General features: G+C 37.9%; 2 protein-coding genes across 3 annotated transcripts; both read left to right on the top strand.

Annotated features, from left to right (window-relative positions):
* The first annotated feature begins 60 nt into the window (after positions 1 to 60).
* Positions 61 to 1934, top strand: LOC109085874 (deubiquitinase OTUD6B-like). The gene is made up of 8 exons (XM_042777183.1): positions 61 to 64; positions 141 to 204; positions 423 to 487; positions 535 to 596; positions 670 to 982; positions 1243 to 1304; positions 1404 to 1510; positions 1613 to 1934. Exons 1-8 carry the CDS (start codon positions 61 to 63, stop codon positions 1695 to 1697), a joined length of 762 nt encoding a protein of 253 aa, XP_042633117.1. The 3' UTR covers positions 1698 to 1934.
* Positions 1935 to 2799: 865 nt separating this feature from the next.
* Positions 2800 to 5590, top strand: lrrc69 (leucine rich repeat containing 69). 2 transcript variants are annotated; one of them, XM_042776913.1, is made up of 7 exons: positions 2821 to 2943; positions 3424 to 3496; positions 3612 to 3807; positions 3884 to 3955; positions 4570 to 4671; positions 4876 to 5055; positions 5435 to 5590. In XM_042776913.1, the coding sequence occupies exons 3-7, from the start codon at positions 3682 to 3684 to the stop codon at positions 5540 to 5542; spliced, it is 588 nt and encodes a 195-aa protein (XP_042632847.1). In that variant the 5' UTR covers positions 2821 to 2943; positions 3424 to 3496; positions 3612 to 3681; the 3' UTR covers positions 5543 to 5590. The 2 variants fall into 2 exon arrangements, with proteins under 2 accessions (XP_042632846.1, XP_042632847.1); XM_042776912.1 differs by having other exon boundaries at positions 2800 to 3496.
* The last annotated feature ends 12241 nt before the right edge of the window (positions 5591 to 17831 follow it).

Below are 17831 nucleotides of genomic sequence, written 5' to 3'. Positions count from 1 at the left end.
GATTTCTATGAGCTGAAAATAAATCCAGTCCTTGTCGAGCAATAACTCAAACTGATGGAAATGAGTAACATATTTATGGTTTAGCTCCATTTTAGCAAAAGTTTTATTGCTCTGAATATTTCGTTGATTTTGACATGGAGGAAGTGGAGACAGCAGAGGAGCTGATAGCCAAACAGCATCGCAAGGAAAAGAAAGACCAGCAAGGTAAGACAAAAATACTATCATTGCATACTAAACATAGATGTCTTCTTGGTGTCATAGCAAAAATACAAAGAGGTTTCAGGTGGAGGAGGTTTCAGATGCAGAGGGTGTCATAGCAAAATACAAAGTTCTGTTCCCAAAAATGACAAGAAGAGGAGAAAACAGCTGACTGAAGACATAAACTAGCTCACTCAAAAACACGAGTCTTCTTGGTGTCATAGCAAAAATACAAAGAGGTTTCAGGTGGAGGAGGTTTCAGATGCAGTGGATTTTGTGAGTTTGGCAAATAATGAGGAACCAAATGATTCAGATGCAAAAATTCTTTTTTGGCAAATAATGAGGAACCAAATGATTCAAGCAAGCAAACTCGGACATCTAAAGCCCAGAAGAGGCGGGTAAGAACTTTTTCATTTGGGCTGGCTGTAGTTTAAAGTTTATTTGAAGTATACTGAAAATTCTTGTTTTTAGGACAAAAAGGCAGCTTTTGAGAAGGAGCGGGAGAGTCGGATTGCTGAGGCAGAAGTGGAGAATCTCGCCGGCTCCCGTCATCAGGAGGGTCTGAAGCTGAGACAGAAGCTGATGGAGAGGCACCTGCAGATCAGAGAGATCTCCTCTGACGGTCACTGCATGTACCGCGCCGTGGAGGATCAGCTGACGGAGCGAGGCGCCCCTCTCAGCCTTAAAGAGCTTCGGGCTCAAACAGCTCAGTACATTAGGAGCCATGCAGACGACTTTCTCCCGTTCCTCACTGACCCCAATTCAGGAGACATGTACACTGCAGGTGAGTGTCGCACACTTCCGAATATGATCGAAAATACAGTACACAGTTAAAACTGTGAAATATTATTTCAATTTAAAATAAGTGGTTTTTATTTTAATATATTTTAAAATGTCATTTATTCCTGTAAACGCAAAAGCTGATTTCTCAGCACCTTTTACTTTTGAATGGATATGCGCAGAAGTATGTCATAAAGCTAAATGCTTGGTGTTACATGATATGAATGGATTTTGTTGTTAACTCTGGATTCACTTTCACTTTAGATGAGTTTGAGAAGTACTGCAGTGATGTTGCAGACACAGCTGCTTGGGGCGGACAGTTAGAGGTAAGAATATCAGACAATATGTATAAATTGCACATTAGAAAGTCATAATAATTTGCCTGTTTTTTAATATCAATGTTTTTTATATTTTCTCCATGTCAGTTAAAAGCCCTTTCACAGGTCCTACAGTTACCGATAGAAGTCATTCAGGCAGAATCGCCCTCTATTATTATTGGTGAAGAAAATGTCAAGCTGCCAATCACACTCGTGTAAATGACTGAATATGTTTATTTATTTAAAAATATATCATTTGGTACAAAAAGTTAATTTCTCTACTGCTGTACTAAAATGCATTTCACTGTCTCTTTTAGTTATATGCGGCATGCGTATGGACTTGGTGAGCACTACAACTCTGTGGAGCCTCTGAAAGATTTGGCAAATGAGGAAGAGGGCTGAGCCAGTCACTGACACATTGATATATGCATCTGTGCATAATTAGCCTGCAGAAGTGGACCTTCTGGAATTTGATTCTGTTTTGCTAGGGTCAGTGGATTCGGTCAGGATGCTCACAGAGGATGAAGAAATAACACATGCTGGTCTCTTCAGTTGCATTGGACACGCTTAATGCAATAGTCCATGCTTGCCAGTGTTATTCATGAATAAACTGCTATGTGCTTTGTGTTGTTCTTGAAATCTGCATATCTGCAAGTCATTTGCTGGAAGGTAATGATACACGGGGCAATCTTGCCATTAACACTGAGACACAGGGCCCACGACTGATCTTAAGTATCCAGATAGAAATTTGTTGCCCATTCTCAAAGGGAAAGAGCCCAAGCAACATTGCCCCGTTTATCATCACCTGAAGAGATGCTGGATCATGGTCATGCTTACATCATTAAATAAAGATAACTTTCTAGCAATGAAAAGCTTTTGTGTAAAATAACATCATATTAAATAGTCACCCACTTTAAAATGCAGAAAAAACAAATCAGGGGTTAGACTATCCAACAATTAAAATCATATCACTTAATTTTGACAGTCTATTCAATGGATATTTAATGTATTGTAGTAAACAGACGGATATTAATTTTAAATGACTAAATTTTAAGGTTTATATTCCTACAAACCCTGTTACTACATGATTCCCCCCATCACAAAATAATGTTAAATTACACAGAAAAAATAACACTTGGACACTTTCAAATCATGATGACGGGTAAATCTCATTCTATTTTGTTTATTTAATGTTTTTTGCTAAAAAAGAAAAAAAATATATTAACAACCTTACACTGAGCATTTGCTGAAATAGAAAATACTTCTAAATAACGTTTCAGGTCCTATTTTATACACTAATCGTGGAAAGTGTTAAATATTTTGATGTTCTCGTCTCTGTAGTATTGAGGCTACAGTGACATCATGTTACTCTCATGTTTGTCCGCCAGGCGGCGCCTCAGTCAACACCACGTCAGAAACCGCGTTGCATCTCCATGGAAACGTGGTGAAAGTTTGCGAAGCATGTGTCAAAATGGTAAACGATTCAATTATCAAAGCATTAAAAACGAAATCAAAGTCACTTAATTTGAGCTCTAGGAAAATTACACTTCTTCCAGAGGTTTTTGCGAGGCTGACATGGATTGTTGTATTAAAGCTGAATAATAATTCCCTGTCGAGTCTTCCGTCTGAACTGATGTGTTTGCAGAAGGTGAGTTCGTTTTATCTGTATCATAGCTTTAATACTTTTCAATACTAATATTATTATTCTATGATAGAGCCCAAAACAAAATATGAGCCATACTGAACAGAAGAGAAAAAAAAAAACAAGTTTGACTAATAATAAAACATTGGAAGCGAGAAACAGCGCAATAAATGAATTGTATATTATTTGCATGTATCATAGAAGATAATGAACTTAGATTAACTTTACTGCATACATTGTGTATAGTCAATACTTTCATTTTCATTGTGTATTAATAGTTGACAGAGCTCAATCTGGGAAATAATGCTCTTGAGGAGATCCCACCCGTCTTAAAACACTTAAGTTGTCTAAATAAGCTTTATTTATATGGAAACAAAATCATCCATTTGCCCCCAGAGGTGCTGGGTAAGATCAGACTCTTTCATATTCAGGTTTGTTTTATTGAAGCGGGTCAGTAGTGCTGATTGCGTTGTGTTGTATTTACAGAGGGCCTACCAAACCTTGAGCTTCTCAATTTGAACCACAATAGAATCAAAGTAATTCCTGCAGAAATAAAAAGGTGAGATGATTCGAGTCTGTTGACTTTATGACATCTTTTACACTTGTATCCCCCCCTCTTTGCTATTTGACTAGCATGATATCTGATTTTAGAAATGCTTCTTGTTTCTTTGCAGGCTGTGTAGTCTAAAAAGCATCAGTGTCACAGACAATCTTTTGCAGCAGATTCCAGCTGAACTGGGCTTGATGAAGTGTTTGACTGAGATTAACTTCACGAATAATAAACTGACTCAAATACCACAGCAGTTATACAGTTTACCACAGCTGAGGAAATTATATTTAGCCCGAAACAACCTGACAGAACTACCAGAGGCAAGACAGACGACTTCATCATACTTTACCTAATTTTTATGCATATTAGTGTATTATGTGTTCGTTCTTTGCTTAGGGTGCTCTTGGTTGGAAAAATCTTAAGATCTTGGATGTTGCCGGAAATCGTTTATCTGTGTTTCCAGTTGGTGTAAGTTATTTGAACAAATTGCCAGCCATTTCAGTTGCTATTTTAAATGTTTTAGTTATTTACTAATAATTTAGACAATGTGCTGATAAAATAAGCTGATTATACTGAAATATGTAGTTTGTTCTAAATGTTTATTAGTGGGTCTGACATTGGAAAATAGACAGAAGTCACTAAAACAAAAAAGAAATAAAGAAACTTTTTTTTAATATCATATTTGATACACTAGGCTTTTGTTAGATTATAACAGAATAGCAGATCAATCGAACAAATCATAGCAGATCAAAGCTCCGTACTTTTTCCAAAAGTTTATTTTTTAAGTTTCTCCAGTCCAGTAATCTTTTCATCTTGAAATATTACTAACAATATAAAATGTGCTTAAAAAAGAATAAACTTAACCAGGTGATAGCAGGCATGTAGTTGATTGTGTAGAAAGTTTTCCAGCAAAGTTTTTATCAGTTTGATCATTTAGAGGCCTTTGCGTATTAAATACAACACAGTTGGCTTTATAGGATTAATGTTAACTTTTGTTCATGAAGTCATATACTATATAAAATATTTTAATGATATTTTAAAAATGTTTTCTCTCTCTCTTTCTCTCTCTCTCTAATGTTTAGTTTCAGTTTCTCACACTGGAGGAACTATTCTTTGAAGGAAACCATTTAGTTCCATTCACACTGATGGAGTCTGTTCAAGAGAAAGAAGTCCTCTCATTAAAGGTAACTATTTTTATTTTAAAAAAGATTATTATTTTTTGCACATTCTTGCACAAATCCAATTCCTGTCTTGCTAGTATTCCACTAGACTAGAGGATGTTAGTAGTGGGAAAACAATCTGAAGTCATTAGAAATAAGCATCTTGAAATGGTTAGTTTTAACTTTAACATTTCCATGGTGCTGCTGATTGTAGTTGAATGTGTCCAGGAGCTCTCGGCCAGGCTGATCCTCCAGCAGAGCACTAATGAGTTGTCAGTGGTGTCCAGAGCTCTGCCAGCGTACCCAGAGCTGCAGGACATGCTGTCTCACTGGGGCCAGTGTGCTCTGTGCTCACAGCCCTTCCTCACCACCTGGCTGGAGTGTGTGCAGTTCATCAACACCAGGAAGGTATCAGCTCATTCTGCATAACACCAGTGTTCAGCATTCAGTGCCTGTGGCAGTCAGTAGCTCTCGCTGAAAATTGGCAGGACATGCTTCACTTAGGATGTTTTTATGACACTTTAATAGTTTGACAACCTGACACTTGCATAATAAGTGTTTAATATGCCTCAGGCACACAGACGACATTTGTTATTTGAATCAGCAAAGATTAACAGGGTCACAATTTAACTTATGCCCCTGATTAGTAAATATTAGCCAAAACAACAATGCCAATATGTTACTACATTTTTTCTGCATGATCCACATTGCATGTCAATAAAAGTACAAGAGAATATTATACTATCCTTTCAGAGTAATCAGAGTCTGTTCTTTTGTCTTTGAACAGCACATGGGGATGAAAAGCTCTCAGTCTGTTCCAGTCAGAGTTCTTCTGTGTTCCTACGACTGCTTCAACAGAGATGACCATCAGTACTATGGGCTTGTACGATTATAAATTAAAAAATGCATCTTTTTACCCCATGACTGATCATGATAATTTTTTTTCTAAATCTCTGTTTATTATAAAGAATGAATAGTTGATGTTTTTGCTATACACCAGCAGATGGCAACATTTGATCACTGACGAGCTTTGATCTGCAGAAGTGAATCATTTCAGTCATACAGTATTTTTTTTTATATGACTGTCACAATAATACGCATCGGTATGCTTCTAAGTTAGATTTAAATGTCATGCAGTTCTCTATCATTAATCAGAATCTTTTATGCTTTCCCTAAAAAAAAATTAAAAGCGATTTTTATATTACAGTGAAATAAAATGTTTTATTTTAATCATTTTTAAGTGCACTGTATGACTTATACTATATGTAGTCATTATATATTTCCTCCTGAGTTGATTTTAAAAGTCATTTTTTAAGTAATCTGAAGCACTCTGCCACAGGCTATGCCCAATTTTGATATTTTTTCCATTCACATTTTGCTCCTTTCTATAGACTGGCTTTACACTTGCCATTATAATTTCCTCCATACCTTCCCTCTGTTTGGGCCAATGGCATCTGTTCTGACCTGAGAGGAAACTTCATCTCTCCAAATTAATTTCTCATGCATGCCTCCTGAGCTCTGAGCAGCGTCTACAAGTTGGGCCTGATGAATAATGCAGCAGGTTTAATTGCAAAGCCAGAAACTAATGACTTTGGACTGGTTAACAGCAGGGGAACCATACATCTCTGCAAACTGAATGAAAAATCAGTTCAGAAAAAAGAAGGGGGGTGGGGGTGCTAATTGATGAATAATTAAAGCTTGAGCTACAGGGCATAATTGTGACATTTTGTTTCAATCAATTTAGAAGCGAGGGGAAAAGTGCACTTAGGAAACTAATGGTGACTGGGTGGATGTCCACTGCAGCCCTCAGTCAAACTCAGCCATTATTCTATAGCAGTTGCCTCAATTTCCAAGTGATTGTGCACTTGGCGGGCGTTAATGCGCCTCACAAATGGTATATGGACTCCTTGTGAAAGGAGGAGAGGAGATAGTGTAAAAAAGTCTGTTTTAGTCTGATGTTACTAAATTACTTTTCGCTCGGCCACGATAAGACAGTATTGTATTGAAACATCAGCAAAATCAATCAACCAAATGACAAAGCTCTCAACATAGCACTTCCTGAACCATCCCATGTATTAAGATCCCCAGGTCTTTGTAAATCATCAAGAGTACATAAGGATCTTTAGTTCATGCTTTGGCACGAAAAAAGCAACCGGTCCAGCATGCAGCTTTGTTGAGTCAAGATCTACATTTGAAAGACCAGCAATTCTTCCCCAAAATGTTGACCCAAACAAGCTCAGTAGAGTTGTCTGAACCAACAATTTCATATTGAAGGTTGTTTCTGATTTCAAACTCCCGACATTCGGTGATGCATGAATAAATTAAGCTGTAACCATTGAAAGATTACTGTTTAGCCGTCACTTTTTTCATGCTGTTTACTGGCACAACAAGAGTGATGTTTTCCAAATGCATGGCACGAGGCCATAGGTAATCACAGCTGTGCTGCCATTCAGAACAATAATTGAGTGTGATATCGATTTTAAACAACAACTACACATAACTATGTATAATATTTGTTGTGTGGCAATGCACAGAGCTCATATTCTACTTAATGATGTTCAGCTAATATTAAAAGCAATTGTTGAGAGAACTCACAAATCTCAATCTCTATTTACAGAGCATATTGTAAGCTTAAAATACATACAGGCTAGAGGGCTTTTTGTTAATTAATTTGCGCACATTTACATTTGTGTACACACCAGCCAGCGTATTTCTTTGTATGTCTAGTCTGAAACAGCCTGTCTTTTTGGGAGAGCCCAGTGGCAGCCATTACTCAGTGCACTGGAAACAAATGGCGCACCAGTCTCCTCCATCTCTGTAGCTGGATTTTGAGCAACCGAGGACAGCTTTGAGGCTACCAGAGCAGAGTTTACCGCATGATCTGTGGCCTTTGCATTACAGGCAGATCACCGCTGCATTGTAGAGCGAGAGAGCATCTGAAATGAAACATGCATTATTCCAGAGAGCAGATGTTGGGGTACTGGAGCAGCAGGACCGCCTCGGGCCCTGTCTGGTGTCAGTGTGTGTGTATGTGTTTGTGAATGTGTAGATGTGCATGAGCGGATCTCCTCTGTCAGACCACTTTGTTAAAACAGAGCCCAGCTTTTCCTCTTGTTTTGCTAACCTCGTTTCACACAAACACTTCACTGTTGTTTTCATACATCAACGATGTGGGAATGTCACCACATGTCTGGTGGGCATTTGTGTTGCCTGAATAGAGAGAATGTGTTTGATTGACATTAATAGCAATGCAGAATATCTATCAGTGGAGAAAATACCGCACAGTGGGAGATGCTGTGGAGAACTATATGTATGCCATATGTTAATTAGGAAGTCTACACTGATATAATTACTGAAAAGGAATATTGCCTATGGTGAGAATAGCTCCTCGCCACCTCAAGGGGAACGTAAAGGAAGATAAAGTAGGTGTGCATAAATTTTAATAGCCTTGAAACGGGAAGAGTAATGTTGGCAAATTCACTCAGGATGATCTATTGGAAAGCCTGAGCTTTATTACATTTCTTCTTTGTCAGACTATTTAAGCTCTTATCAAGCCCTCACACACAAACATGCGCACATTAAGGACGCTTCAGTGGCTACGTTATGGATTAGATCTCTTTAATTGGGTTTCGTTTGACCCGTTTCAGAGATTTCAACGTAATGCATCACGGCATCACTTATAATGGAACACAGAATTTTTCCCACTTAAATATTAGCAGTAATAGGTTGCATAATGTACTCACCTTATTTACCTGCAGTCTGATACTTCACTATATCTATCATATACGCAACATGAATTGTTTATAAGATACTGACAGTGCTTTATTGTCACCTTGGACTTTGACAGATCAGCCAAACAAGGTTTCATCACACCATATTGCTGTCATAATCTCTAACACGTGTGTAACCGGAATGAAATTGCTTTGATTGTGCTTAGCCGGAGGCATCCCTGCTCATCTCTCCTTGCTGTGGCCAGTCTTGCGGATTCATCTTTATACCCACGAATGTCCTTGAGCGCTGGTAAGAGAATTTGACCCTTTTAATTGTAAGAATATTGACTGAAAGAGTAAAAAAAAAACAATATTTGTTCATCTTTTTTTTTTTACCACTTCTATATCCAATTTGTGTAAGTAAATTACATCTTGCCTCATAGAAAAGTGAGACCACATCATTACTTTTATACATCAATGCTTGTTTTTCATTTCTCACATATGTGAAATCTCTAGGGAGAAAAGGCTCTGAATATGTCTGGTGTGGGTCGATTTTTAGATGTTATCTTCTGAGTTCAAGTATTAAAATTAGCATCATTGATTGGTGTATTGGCCTGCTTCTGAGAAGGGAAAAAACAGCTACTCAATACCACGCAGTGAACCACTGTCAAGCTAAGAAGAGGACTCTCCAATCAGGAAAATCTATTGTCTGGCATCTTATGCTGAACGAGGGCTCTCCTATTGAGCTGCTGGCATGGCACCAAGGCGTTGTCAACATGATGGTTGTACAATCAATCTGTCACACTACTTCTAGGCACCACTAGGGGGCAATGTGTCTCTCTGGTTAACGTCCTGACAGCAAGCAGAATTGAGAAGCATTAAAGCAGAGCCTGTGAAAGCACCTAAGAGGATGAGAATACCATACGCTAAACAAAATGGCTAAGAGGGGCTGGAGATGTGCCATAATGCAACCAAAAAAATATGATTAATCGGAAACACTGAAAATATTTATTTATTTATTTATTTTTTTTTAGGCACCGCTTCAGCCCAAAAGACTTCAATTGACTGAGGTTTTAACTGAGCGTCAAGCTTTGTAGATTGTCTGATTTAATTTTATATATAATTGTGGCTAATATCAAAGCCAGTAAAATGTGGTATTCATTTGGTATACTGATATATTTATTCTATAAAAAATAAAAAGAAGGGAAAAAGGCACATTCAGAATCATCCCAGCCATGTAAGGCTTTGTTTTTCTGCCTCGGCTCAGAACAAATGAGAGTAAGTGTTAGACAGAGTGAGGTGTGGAGGCTTTGAGGTGAAGATGAGGCTGTACCATCATTGGCCCTCTCCTCATTAGCTGGAGCACCACAGAAAGGCCCTTTCACTGTGGCAGTTTTGGGTCATTCGCCCCTTTTTCCAACTGTAAAAACACCTTATGTTGTTAAGAGCAAGAAAACACAGAAGAAGAAAAAAAAAAAAAAAAAAACTTCAAAGAACAAATAAGCTTTAATCTTGTTTCGTGCTCTTTGAGAGTCACAATAATGACTGTAGACTATCCACAGGGAATTATAAACCTAGGGCTCTTTCATACTTTTGAGAGGCTTTGTTGTTCTTGGGAGGTTAGTTTTCAAGTTTTGTAATTTGAAACAAACTACTGCGGATGCACTGAACCAAACAATCCTTTGATGCGTCTTGCTTGAAAGAAAAAGAAATAGGAAAAAAGGTCAGCAAATTGTGTGCAGACACTGGGGATGATACTGTCTGAGCACTGAGTAACTAGAGCGATGATTCACTTCTATAAGTCCATTATGCTATTTAAAGCAGATTAAATCAAAACAAAATTGTTGTAAACATGGGGCAAAATTTATCAGTTCATATTATTCAAAATTTTAATTAATATTAACAACTTGCTCCACTTCTGAATTGACCTTTCTGAACGTTATGATGTTCTTGAGGGTGAACTTGACCTCCTCAAAGGTGGATGTCTGTGGTGTTTCAGGATGAAGTCCCCCAAGTCCTATTTTTCTCTCACCTTGAATATCATGTTCCACCCAGAAATATGTCACATTAAAGTCAGAGCCAAGAAAACATTCCACACAAATATGTATATAATTATTGGGTATCTACATTACAAATCTGATTCAGTTAAAAAAAGACATGTGTCTTTAAGACTATAAGAGTCACTGACAGGAAAGTTTTACTGAACAATAATATCAAATAAACACAAAAGTACAAAAGAAAAAAGTATTCAAAATACACAACAGAATGGCGAATATGTGCGCGCGCGCACACACACACACACACAAAGAATGAAGAAAATAATAATAATAGCAAGTATTTTTAGTAAAGTAATTTGCTTGTCAACATGTTTATTTAATATAATACTTCATATAAAGAATCATTGTCAGTTGAGCTTCAAGTCTCATGCTTGTAAAGCTTCAAAAGCCTTATTCTGTCATAAAAAAAATAAACACACAAAATAAAATGGGTTGCAAATGTTGTTGACGTCAATGCTTATATAAATTAAATGTCTTTTTTAAATGCTTATAAGTGATAAAAAATGCATTTTTTTAAATTTATTATTTTTTATTCCAAATTCCTTAAAAAGGTTTGGGTGAAAAGTACCTCTACATTTGCCATAAATGCTTCCTTTGCTTGTGGAAATCAAGTGTTGTATGTAATTTTTGCCAGTCAGCATAATGTCTTGACCGTCCCAGTGTAGGTCTCTGTGTCTGTTTTTCTCTTCATTCCCTGATGGCTCACATGGCCCGAGGATCATGCTCAATATGAAAGGCAGCTGACACCAGCACGACCCAGGTAGAGGCATCTGTACTCTGAATTTTTTTGGAGCATGCTGCGCCTGTGGCTTTCTACCTCGACTGGCTCAACATCTGTTTCATATGGAGGGACAGGAGCAACGTCCTTGAGGAATAAGTTCGCTGTATTCATTAATCTCTCTCTCCCGCTCTCTATTTCAGTAACGCTCCACCACAGCATCAGTCATTGCCCTGTCATATGTTACATTTACCCTTTCGCATTGCCATATGTCTGGCTCATATGTGCACACATGATTAGACTTAAGATGAAAACAGGATTTTGACATTACACACAGCCCAGAGTCATAACAGATCTATTATAGGACATGTTATTTACCAATAATCTCTCACATATTATTCACCAATATTTCTCAACAGTAGGTCACGCAAGGTCACAGATCTTCAACCACAACAGTTCTGTTTTTGTTTTCAATAAACTGAATATTGATTATGCATGCTTATGGGAGGCTGAGTGTGTTTGTGGAAGGGAAAGCGCTCTGATCACTGGTGACGGGCGGCACTGCAGCCTATGTGCTGGAACACAGCCAGCCTAATTGGAGCACCTGGCTTAAGTCAAGCCCCTCGACCCTCCCATTAATGCTACTGCTCTGGTAATGCAAGGAACATTTCGAAAACAAGACGGTGAAGACTGTGACCCATTGAGACTGATATTTAGACTGTCTAGTTATGAACTAGTAGCAAATAGAAACTCCTGTGAGATGAGCTGGTGTGGTTGAACATTTTGATATAGCGGCCATGATTTTTGAGAGAGCTGATAAGTCCACATTTCTCATTATTACACCATACCATATTAGAATAGAACAGACTAATTAGAGGAACTTTTTTCCGACACTTTTTGGTCTTGGCAGCTATAGCTGCAATAAAAATTTAAGTTTTAATGTTCTATTCTATTTCAGTTAACGTTTATTTTATTTCAAGTAATGGAAATGTTTTAGTTAGAAAGTGTTTCTTTTTATCAGATGCCGCAGAGACAATAAAATCAAGTTCCAGTGTGCAGACATGACTTATTAAACAAATGTTCGTTATTCTAAACGTCTTCATATGAGTCCATATGTGTTCTCTGGAATACCATCAACTAATCTTCCTTTTTCCTGTATTCACAGGTTTCTCTTAACAGACTGGTTCGGTATGACAGCTCTATACAACTGTCTAGAAGTGCCAGCTTGACATGTGTCACAGAAATCATCAGCGGAAAGGAAAAATCAATGCAAGGAAATTCCAGCTTGTTCCATCCGTGATGCATTTAATCCAGTCAGAGAGGCAGAAACCTCCGGCACATCTGAATAAATCACTCTCACTGAGACAGACAAAAGACCATCTGTAAATATTTATCTGGAATCTATATAATTAAATGGGCAAATGCGTTATGTCAAATGTGTCAGGTCCTTCGCACAGCTGAATAATATAGTGGAACAGCTTGGTCAAACATTTGTTTTAGATCTGGGTGGCATCAGTCATTGTAGATGGATGGCTGGGACAGAGGGTGAGGAAATCACACTGCTGAGCCCAGCGACTCACTGCTGGAGGGAAGCGCAGGCTATGAAAAACAAAGATGTATAATACTGAAGAAATTATAGAGGGTAGTAAATCTCTGCATGATTTAGGCAAGCATGACACTGGATGTGAGGTTGCAGCTACGAACCACCTGAGGGAAGAGAACGGAACATGGTTTAGTTGGCACATGGAGTCTCATTTACATGGGCTACTGTCACACATTTATCTTGTATCTGCAGGACAAATGCTGAATACAGCTGCAGACCTGCACTGCCTACAGGTACTATGTGCTAAGTATGCCACACTATGTTGTTCTGCATCTGTTTGTGAAACTGCATCTTTTCTACATGAATACAGCTTTTGATCTGTTACAGTATCTCAAACATGCTGATGAGAAATTATTACATTTTTACAATGCCAGCCTTAATTTTATTCCCTTTTGTGACATACATCTAAGTGTAATGGATTATCATAAAAGAAAAAATAAACATCCAGTTATGACATTTTGATTAAAAATTATGTCATTAAAAAAAGAGAAAGAAACATATACATGGATGAATCTTTCACAGTAAAATCTATAACATGCATTTAGAAAATATATAGGGTGAATTTTAATTTTAAGGCACAATTTCAACCAAGATGACGAAAAACCTGAGAAATAAAATTTGATAGTTCCCATAATTCCCTCCCAAGAGCCATAATAGGGGCTTTTGGACTCTTTATTCTATTTATTTCCATTTCTTCTATTTATTTCTATGGTTTAGTTTTTCTTTTTTCTTTTCTTTTTCTGTTTTTTTTTAGGTGAAATTTTTGTGCTGCCAAAGTCATCGTCTTAAATGATCACTTAAATATTTTTCATATTTAATACAGATGAGCTTTAACATTTGAAAACTTTACAAAATACTGTACTAAAAATACTAAGTTTATGGCCAATTTTATTTTATTTTATTTTAGTTACATTTTAGTCATGAAAACATATTTCAGTTTAGTCTCAGTTTTCCAATTTCGTCTAGGTTTTATTAGCTTTTATTATTTTCATCTAAACTTTGTATTATTATTTCAGTTCAATTAAATTTTTTATTTAGTTTCCATTTTAGTAAATTATATCACTGCTAATAAGCAACCACCTATTAATCATTAAGAAACCCTTAGTAACTACCTCATAATGTCCTAGCAACCACCACCACAAACACCCTAGCAACTGCAGAAGAAATGTTCTAAACATGTCCAAGAACACATTAGCAACCGCATAGCAATGCCCTAGAAACCACTTTAGGATTGTTCGAGTTAGTTCTGCACCAGTACTGCTCACATTTCCATTAGAAAATGTAAAATCCAGTAGTTTTTGCTCCTGTGAGGGTATGGAGGATGAGATCATCCATCAATACGTGTGAAGGTGAAAATGAAAGAGCTGTGACATGTGCGACAGGATCTGTCTCACGAGGGGTTAGAGGTGTCGTCTCTGCCACTGGATTGATCAGAACGAGTGTGAATAAGGTGACACTGCCAATCTTAACAAGTCTTGCTCATCTGCTCTCCATGATCTTGCAGCTGCAATTACCCCCCCCCCCCCTTTTTTTAGAGATTTCAAATCATCTGAGGGTCTTGGGTGGGATTCCCATGTTGACGGTAAGTTGCCTTTTAAGTCTCAAAGCTATAAAAATTTTAATTTACTGGCAAATCAGTTCCACATTTTGAGGAATCGTCCATCCATACAGTTTCCCATTCCAACAGGGGCCACTTTTATCACATCTCATCAAAGAGTGACCGAAGGAGGTGGTTTATTTGCTTTCTGGAGACTCTATAGGAATCTGAGCTATGACGCTTGTCAGCATGAAACATGATTTGGGGGCCTGATAAGCAGACTTTGAGAGCTTGCTAATTTTAAATGTGGCAGATGCGTGATTGCTGCATTTTGCATTGAGATCCATTCATCGGCAATGCTCTTTGGCTTTGTGTGTTTTTGATGCTTTCTCTCCATCCAAACTCCATGGAGCACCTGCTGGGTGCTCGTGCGCTCTCACCCCTCCCTCTGTGGCCTGTGAGAGATGGATGGCTCGTCTCTCTCTCGAGCCCTCGTCCAGGTGTGGAACAGCTGGGGAAGACCGTGGTGGGGGGACGGCAGAGATGAACATGGGGGGAGAGTACGGCAGGAGCTATAAATTGCGCAGGAACTCTGGGTACTTAACACCGGCGTGTCTCTCTAGCACTATTAATCATGTGCAGGAGCTCAGGTGTGTCCTGTCACTCCTCTGCCCGTCAGCTGCACTTATTCACTTCCAATCTTTCTCTTGCTTTTTCTCCCATCTACGATAGTTCTCTTTTGCTCTATATTTCTCGTTCGCCTCCCTCCTGCTTTCTATCCTCGTGCCGCTACTCTGTGCGTTTAGAAGGGAGGAGGATGGGGGAGGGGAGGCCTGACGGAGCCCCTCTGATTTATGACCTCTCTCTGGCTGTTTATTTGCTGGAATGAAAGGCACATCACCAGCTTTGCCACATTGAATTTCTCACATCCTTCAGTGATCAGTGCAGTTGTGTGTGAGAGGAAACTTGAGTAAGGATCCAATGAGGATAAAAGTCCAATTCACATCACAGTGTAGTCCTGTGGATGACTTGATCTCAAATTCAACCCAACAATCTATCCACCTTATTTTTAAGAGCATTGCAGGACTTCTGGTGTCAGGTGTTTTCAGTTGTTTTAGCTGTGTTTGCTGTTGCAAACTGGTTTTTGTTATCATATTATTTTAATTTATTATTGTAATAATTTATTGCACTTTATTCTTCTAGTTATTTGCTAATAAATTGGAAGTCTTGCTTATTCACAGTACATAGCTTTTCGCAAATGAGGTGGACAATGATGCTTCTTTTATGGTTTTTATTCTATATATACACAACAACATTACGATTGTAAGTGTGATCTTGCTTTTAAACAATAACAATTCAATTACAAAAAATTTTCATAGTGTGTAACTTACATTTCAGATGCAATATTGGCCAATTACTTTGTCTATTTTTTATTTTTTAGCTGTACGTCTCCAGGCAACATACAGCAGTGGTGCTCTGCTGATGAATAAATCAGTATTTTTGAACAAATTGGTTAAATGAATCATTCAATGACTAATTAATAAAGAGTTGTTTCCGTCCTGAATGAATCAGTTTTTTTTTTCGAAGGAATCATTTGAGTGAATGATTTACAACTTACTCATAAAGACTTGTTTTCTTCCTGAATGAATCATTGTTTTTAAAGGAGTCTTGGTGAATGGGTGAATGATTCAATGACTCATTCTTAAAGACATTCACTTGTTGCCACCTAATATCATAAAAGGCTTAAATTGCTTTCAATTCATGAGTACAATAAGGCCTGTGTTTAATGCAAATTGATGATACTTTTGCTGTACAATATGAATTAAACAGACCCATCCCGAAAACAAAAAACAAAATTTGAAGCAGTTATGTTTATTTTTTAATTATTTTTAAATTATCTAGACACCTATTTTTAATAGCAACTGCAGTACTCAATATAATTAGCGTTCTTAGCGTGAGTGGGCCTTAAAGACACACAGTGTGTCACTGTGGAATGCAGAACAACTAACTGTTTTATAATAAGAGATTATAAATCTCTTATTATTAATAAGAGAAATAATGAATGTTTACTTCACGTCACAATAAATACATTTGTCTCTGAAAAAGGAGGACACATATGTTGGGCAGCACCTGACCCAAAATGAAAGTTACAATTATTTGCAACCATTTATCAACATAATAAGCACACAGTGTATGGCAACTCTGTTTACTCAGAAACTTGCCAGCTGAGATCTCTTTAACAGTATTTCTCAAAACAGTTTACAAAACAGATTACAAAATATGTATCAGCTGGCTGCAATATTCCGACGATGGCAGCCGGGATCGTGTTGGTGTGATATCTCACACAAGAAATCCTCTGTGGAGGACTATATTAGCAGAATGATGGATAGCACACAGTCCCGCTCCATGAATTCAGACGTTTCTAGTGCCAAAACCCTGGTGGGTTCATGGAAAATTCAAGGAACTATGATGATTCAACAGACCCTAAATTGATTGAAACATTACTACCAAGGCCTTGCGTTTTTCTTCCTATTACACTGCACCAAGGTCATAAGACAAGCCACGTGCCTGTTTCACAGCTGCATTAGGTTCAAGTCTAGCCAACTGACAGTATGCAAAGCACATCCAGTGAGGTCTGAAAGTTGTGGGTTCCATATGCCTCCTAAAGTTTTATTGTGCACTAGGCTGGCTCTCGTAAGCACAAAGTTTGTATTTAAGTCAGCAAGTGCTGCCCTGTGTGTTTAGAGCAAGCTGTTCCTGTGAACAGGGGGTCGGGGAGCCATGAAAAGCATCAATCACGCTTTAAACACACAGTGGGTAGCAGTCGGCCTGGTCCTCACTCTGCTCTCATTAGCCATCAGTCATCTCAGCTGGGTAAGACCCACACCTCTGGGCTTCTGGCGATGTGCATGTTGGCACTTTTCTCGCAATGCAGCTCCAGTTCAGTTTCAGAGGGCCTTCAGGTGATTCTTCTGTGCTGTCTCCATCTCTGCAATTCTACTCCTGATCTGTTCTCATTAATGTATGCCATATAGGTCACTTCTCAACTCCCAGAATGTTTTAGATATCTCGCTGATTAAAACACAAGATTCAACTCATCATCTTGTTAGTGTGCTCAATGGGGAGACATCTAAAACATTCTGGGAGTACTGGAGTGTGGTGTTTTTCCGCCTAGACTGATTTACTGTTTTACTGATTTTACAGATATGAACAATTTATAAACACTGATTTGTGTATTACTAAACATTTATTTCACTATGAAACATATCTAAAATACATAGTGGTGACTCAGCTGAGTTTAGTTTTTTTTCTTAATGAGTAAATTGTGTGCGAAATGTGAGAGAACTGGTCCAGTGGTCCAGTTCACAAGTCAATAACGCTGGGCTCTTAAGAGTCATTTGTTGTGAATCACATCAAATGACTCTTATGAGCCAGTTCTTTCAACGAATCACTCATGCACTCAGTCCATATATGCCTACTTCCATACCATTATGAGAAAAACAGTATGGGAAGAGTAATATGTCCAAATTCATATATATATGCACACACATACATATAA

This window comes from Cyprinus carpio, chromosome A19 (genome assembly GCF_018340385.1).
Source record: "Cyprinus carpio isolate SPL01 chromosome A19, ASM1834038v1, whole genome shotgun sequence".
Classification (NCBI taxonomy): Eukaryota; Metazoa; Chordata; class Actinopteri; order Cypriniformes; family Cyprinidae; genus Cyprinus; species Cyprinus carpio.
This window is presented reverse-complemented; position numbering and strand designations above follow the sequence as displayed.